The sequence below is a fragment of the Haplochromis burtoni genome, unplaced genomic scaffold (assembly GCF_018398535.1).
Source record: "Haplochromis burtoni strain Fernald_Lab_line unplaced genomic scaffold, NCSU_Asbu1 Contig_1, whole genome shotgun sequence".
NCBI lineage: Eukaryota > Metazoa > Chordata > Actinopteri > Cichliformes > Cichlidae > Haplochromis > Haplochromis burtoni.
Genome location: NW_024582362.1, coordinates 209,908 through 215,907, shown reverse-complemented (window position 1 = coordinate 215,907; position 6,000 = coordinate 209,908). Strand labels below are relative to the sequence as shown.

Below are 6,000 nucleotides of genomic sequence, written 5' to 3'. Positions count from 1 at the left end.
AGGACCTCAGTGGGTGAAATACATGACTGATTTCATTTCAAATCCCAGCCACTTTCTCCGCTGACAGAGCTGGTGAACCAAACATTTCATCTGTACAAACCTGCGACTCTCTCCCAGATACAAACCCTCGGGGAGCACCGTATAGCTTTTTCTCTGTGACTTTACCAAGGCCGCCATTCAATCAAGTGACTCTGGCTGTGAGGGCGGCCTTCTCGCTGCCGTTTGTGCGTGCGCGAGTGTAGCAGACGTAACATCACACACGAGGCGGCAGAGCGGTATGGTCCGTTCGGATTTATTATCAATCTGAATATTACTTCTCACACAAAATATATAGTTCTCATTGAGGCTCTCGGTATACATCTTCAATAGCACTATGTAAGTTTTCATAAAGTCATTCGTGGTCTATACATGGAGGGATTAATCGCTCATGTTGCACAAAATGTCACAATATACCATACCAGTGATGGAGGGACAAAGAAATTTAGCAACAATCCCAATATAAGGTCTTCTTAAATATATTATTACTATCCATACAGCATGACAGTATTTCTAAATAGAAGCAATAACTATCTCAGTTAGTATATTTCACATTTACTGTTAACAGAGATGTTTATGCAACAAACAGTTGGTGGCGTCCGATGTAAAAACAATACAATGAGGAATAAGAGAACAGCTGATGTGTTTCACAACAATCATGACGTGTGGGGGGCTCGGAGTCGGATAACCTGCGGTTTAGAACGACAGTGTGATGTCTCGACCCAAAGTACAACAACGCACACGCTTCAACGTCTGTACACACGATGTAGTAGCTGATTCAGATCACAGAGGAGAAACGTGTGAGGAGCTACATCGATTCATTTAGAGGATATAATCTGTACAATAATACGGGTTTTACAGGCAGGAAGTTCATTTAGTTTACATAGCACTATAGTTTAGAGCTGCAGTGATTAGTTGGGGGAGAAAGCAAAAAAAGAAGAAGAAAAGAAATGCCAATAAAACCTTTCTCTGATAAAGCAATGATTTATATCTCAAGATTTCAGACTGTTAGTCACATTAAAAAAATACATTTTCTTTTTTTTTTTATCAACATTTCCTAAACTGAACGATTAACTGGGAAAATAACTGTTAGTTGCAGCCTTACCGTAGCATGTTTTAATTGTGCCGGAGATCATTTTCTAAGCTTTTTGCATCAGTTTTTTTCTTTTTTTTTGCTCATTTTGGAACAAAAATCTTCACTTGACATCACGTAAACATCTCGTCAGTGGCACTAGGATGGTATGTTCAAAAAAACAACGTCACAGTTAAAGAGGACCGGGGTTCATACTGACAAAAAAAATCTCCCAGCGCCGCCGCTGATCGGACAGCACCGACTGACCGCGGATCAGCAGCCGTGCGCTGAGGGAAATTTTGTGTATATGGATCCAGCTGAGATATCTGGCACGACATTCATAAGTATACAGTATATATAGAGGTGAAGAGGAGGCAGAGGGAGAAGAGGGAGAAACAGAGCGAGGAGAAGGCAGGCCAGAGAGAGATGTCAGTCTTGAGTGGGCAGAGGAAACCGGTGCTCAGCGAGTGAGAGGAAAGCATATGTGTGTGTGTGTGTGTGTTGGGTGGGAGGTGGTGGGGGGAGTGGGTTGCGATGCCTTCACTGAGGAAGTGCTTTCAGGATGGCGTTCACCTCTTCTGCCACGGCTGTCAGCGCGAACTCAAACTGCTCCTGAGGAGGAGGAGGGGGAAGGAGGATGAGGAGGAGGGGGAGGAGGAAAGGACGCAGGGAAGGAAAAGGAAGGATAAAAGTTTTACTGTGTGACCAAGTGGAATGGCATTTCAGAATGATTGGCAGCTCCCGACCCTGCCCCTGATGTGCTTGGCCACAGTCTAGAGGTGAAGGTGAGCCTCTCTCCGAGCTTTCAACTTAAAGTGTGTGAGCAGCCGGGACCAGCATCGATCCAGCCAGGTGTGTCTTAAAATGGAGCTTTTGAGTCAAGCTGTCTCTCAGCTTTCTCTGCTCGCCTGTGTGTATGTGCGCGCGCGCGTTTGAGTGTGCATTTGTTTGCGAAACCGACTCATAGTTTTCCCCGAGGAGCGCAAAAGAGGCCGATTGATGTTTGCCCCATGGACCTGGTGTTTTTATATTCCTCTCCTCTCTCCAGGCTGAGGGGCCACGGGGTCCTCTCACAGAGAAAAGCTACGTAGGAGTTTGGAGGGAACAGCCTTTAGATGTGTCAACACACAGGCTGCCATAGTCTGGCCTGAGGATAGGCTAAATCAATACAGAGGAGTCACTGGTGACCGTGCCTCTCGCTTTGCAGTGGAGATTATCTGGAGTGCCGATGTTTTCTATTTTTATGTGTCTTCTGAAGTTGTGATGGGGCCAGAAAATATGTAAGTACATCCATGTTTATCTCCATCGCAGTTACAGGTGCCCACATCTATTCCCAAGTTAGGTTTAAAGTTTTGTGCATTGGAAGAGAAAAAAACTAAGATACTTCTAAATATGAGGGTTTGTGCACGCTGTTCACCTTTACGCCACTGGGGGGAGATCAATCTCTGCTCGACAGATCACAAACGGATGTTAGTGAGGAAGGGGAAAAAACAAAACGGTCACACATGTTGTAATTACTGCGTGTTGATGTCTGTCAAAAATTAGTAACCAGAGTAAGGGGAGAAATTAATGCCCCTTTTGTGAGCTTTGTCCAAAAATAAAACGGCAGCATCACAAAGAGGAGGGAAAAACAAAAAAGAACACGACTGGTTGCTCAATTGTCGAAACCTAACTGTGAATTTCATACCTCATTACAATGTAATTTCTGTGTAGACCCAGTATGAAGCCACAAAGTGGAATCAACAATAGTCTGATATAATTTCACTTAGACTCTTTTGAAGAGAAGAAAAAGCAGAGAGTGCCCGGAAAGCTTTCCTGCGCTGAGCAGAGCAGGGCCGTAAAAGCAGCATTAATGAACCATCGAGGAACACTCGAGTCTGTTAGCATAGCACCGGAGTCCATAAATATTATCACCCGGCTCTGCGTGGAGGTTCGCCTTTATTATTTTTATTATTATTATTCCTTTCCAATTACAAGAGAGAAACAAAAGACCCTTCCTCCCTATTATTTGCATTAGTGGATAAGAGGAAACGCTTTGTTCACACCCTAAACTGCTCCACATAATAGTGAGAGGTGAACGACCCGCTGTGTTAGGAACTGTTTGGACTAGACAGACAGATGCTGTATGAGACGAAGACAATCTAAGAGAACATTTTTGATTACTTTGTTGCCATTTTTTTTTTGCAATACCAGCTGATTCCTCCTAAAAACTGACTCAATATCTTCTCATGTCTATTTAATTTGGTTGTATATTCTCCATGTTCTGGTTTTGGACTTCGTCACACTTTCTGATGGACATTTCTTTTGACATTTGACATGTTACATGCTCAAGTCATGAATCTTACGATGCTGCAGTTTGAAAAATATTTCCATGAGACATCTTGGCCATCCTTTTATTTTTGCGGCTCGTGAAATGTGGACTTATTGTTTTACAAGACAATGTCGTTCTAATCCTGACGCGGTTATCAGTTACCCCATCGTTTCCCCAGAAATGATCCCATGTGCACGTGAAGCAGACAATCCTTGGTGTTGAATGGCTGCAAACCCTCCTCCCGCTCTCCTTTCTCTCTGCCCCCCCTCCCCCACACACACACTTCTCTAACTCAAAGCCGGGGACCTTACCTTTGTCTGGACCATGCCAGCTCTCTGGTCTCTCAAGTGCTCCAGGGTAGCGGCAATATCAATCTCTTTAGCACCTGCAACAGACCGAAAATTGGACTGAGTTCAAAGCAGTGGAGTAATCCAGCTCACATCTGTCAATCTCTCTTTATACTGGGCTCCCTTTGGAAGAGCGCAGCGATTGAAAATTATTACATTCATCCCTCGAAAGACTTGGACAAGAGCCACTGACTGTTTCTCGATAAAATATGCAAGAGGATATTTTTGGGCCCTGGTGCAATAATGCATTCAAACACACCACACACTGGCTTCCATGTGAGAGTCGTGTTCAAAAACCGGTTTAGATGATGTCCATGTAGGCAGTCCACTAATATCCAAGAGTGTGCACGTGCACATATCAGCAAATTAATTACAATGATTTATAGCAGATCTGCAGCAGTCATTCTGATGATTAACCCATGCAACAGTTGCCTGCCTTCAGCAGGGATCAGCTGCTGTTGAGCCTGTTTTGGCTTCACGAGTCTGTGAAGTTAATCTGGAAATCTTATTCCACTTTCAGATTTATGGATTGCGAGCAGCATGCCAGAGCTCATTTGAGGAAACTGACATAGAGAGATGTAGAGAGCAAAACCCGAAGAGAGAAAAAGGGAGAGAGCCCCTGAACTCTCAAGATGGTTTTCAAAGTGAGGCAAAGAAAGGAAGCAAAGGAGATGGAGCAAGAGCGTGAATGTATGTATGCGTGTGGGTGAGCGAGAAAGAGACAGAAAAAGCGGGATTTAATGCGGCTGGACTTAGTACTCAAAGTGCTCCAGTGCTTTGACAAGACTTTCATGTCTTAGATGGGCTGAATTCCAAAGTTAGGCTGGAGAGAGGCTCTCAGAGAAAAAAAAAGCTTTGGAGAGCGAGATTATGTACATTTTATATATCTGGTTCAAGAGCAGAAAAGAAAGGGTTAAAAGAGACCGAGTGGCACCTTTCATCAGCACGGACAACAGCGAATTCAACACCGAACTACATGAACTTAGTGCTGTTTTCCAGAGACGTGAGGGGAAGGTCTGCGTCCGCCTAACCTGCTCTAATGGAGCTGGATTGCAGGGGGAGGGCGAGCAGGCGGCGAGGGCAGAGGTCAAAGGATAAAGGGCAGGCTAACCTACGGGGGGTGGGGTGGGGGGGCTTAAGGTGCACAACAATAGATGTTTATGTCTCAAAAGAACTCAATAGACAAAGCTAACTGAGCCTTTTTTTTATTCACGAACACTCTCTGGTCGACTCTTCTTATGCTGGCGTAAAGATTCAACTAAAAACTAAAGTTTTCTTTGTCACAGCGAGATTAAAAAAACAAATCCATCCTCAGACTCTTCCTGTTTTACATGTAATGACACATCCACACCACAAGGGTCATTTTCCTGTTGTTTTTTTTGGCCGTTTTTAATATAAAGTACTAAAATTTGTGATTATATTAGAGACAACAAACACAGCCTGAAGTCCAAATGACTGACACTGATGATGTTCACAGTTTGTGGTTCACATCGGTATCAAGCGGGAACAAATGTCAACAATTCTCAGAGTGAAATTAGAGCGAAAGCCGCAGACCGCTAAGAATAAATCAAATCAAATTCAATAAGCACAATGCTGCCATTAAATATTAAATATTGATTCAAACCACTGGAGCAAATTGCAGATTCTGATTTAAAATGTATTTTGCCTTTAAACATTTTATTTCCATGCATGTGCTATCTAAATTCATGTCGCAGCTGCTGAAGCAGGTCAGCGTGGCGTGGAGGTAGCTTAAATAGATAATTACTAATGTGGGTTCCTTTCTCATTTCCCTTTTCTCTGTTTTCTCTTTGTTCTGCTCTCTCCACTCCTCTCCACGGCTTCGGTCTTCGCTGCCTTTGCAGGCCTCAGAAAAAGTCACCCTCTAATGCATCCCCAAGACCCTCTGTGGAAAATGAGAGGCTTTAGTGTTGCCGGGGCAACACTTCAAGCAGAAAGAGTGAAAGGGAAGCCATTGATCGTTACCTTTAGCCATCCTATTGAGGACCATGTCAATCAGAATGTAAGTCCCACTCCTGCCAGCTCCATCACTGCAGAGAGTCACAGAGAGAGAGAGAGAGATCATTAAGGCGGCAGAGTGAGATGCTTTAATCTCAGAGTGTTTTTCTTATAAGGAAACAAATTGCTCATTTACATCTGCATCTGCGCAAAGACTGTCGAGTATGTTTAAGCACAAATTAGCCCGAGCACACAGACGTGCGTTTCTCCGTTCGTGC

General features: G+C 43.9%; 1 protein-coding gene across 2 annotated transcripts in view; it reads right to left on the bottom strand.

Moving 5' to 3' along the window:
- Positions 1–276: 276 nt before the first annotated feature.
- ptprn2 (protein tyrosine phosphatase receptor type N2) overlaps positions 277–6,000 on the bottom strand; it is a 146,903-nt gene continuing 141,179 nt past the window's right edge. For both annotated transcript variants that reach the window (XM_005912387.3, XM_014330314.2), the window contains exons 20-22: positions 5,750–5,814; positions 3,731–3,804; positions 277–1,720 (exon numbers count right to left, since the gene is read on the bottom strand). In XM_005912387.3, the coding sequence (XP_005912449.1) occupies positions 1,649–1,720; positions 3,731–3,804; positions 5,750–5,814 (211 nt within the window). In that variant the 3' untranslated portion in view covers positions 277–1,648. The remainder of the gene's footprint in view (positions 1,721–3,730; positions 3,805–5,749; positions 5,815–6,000) is intronic.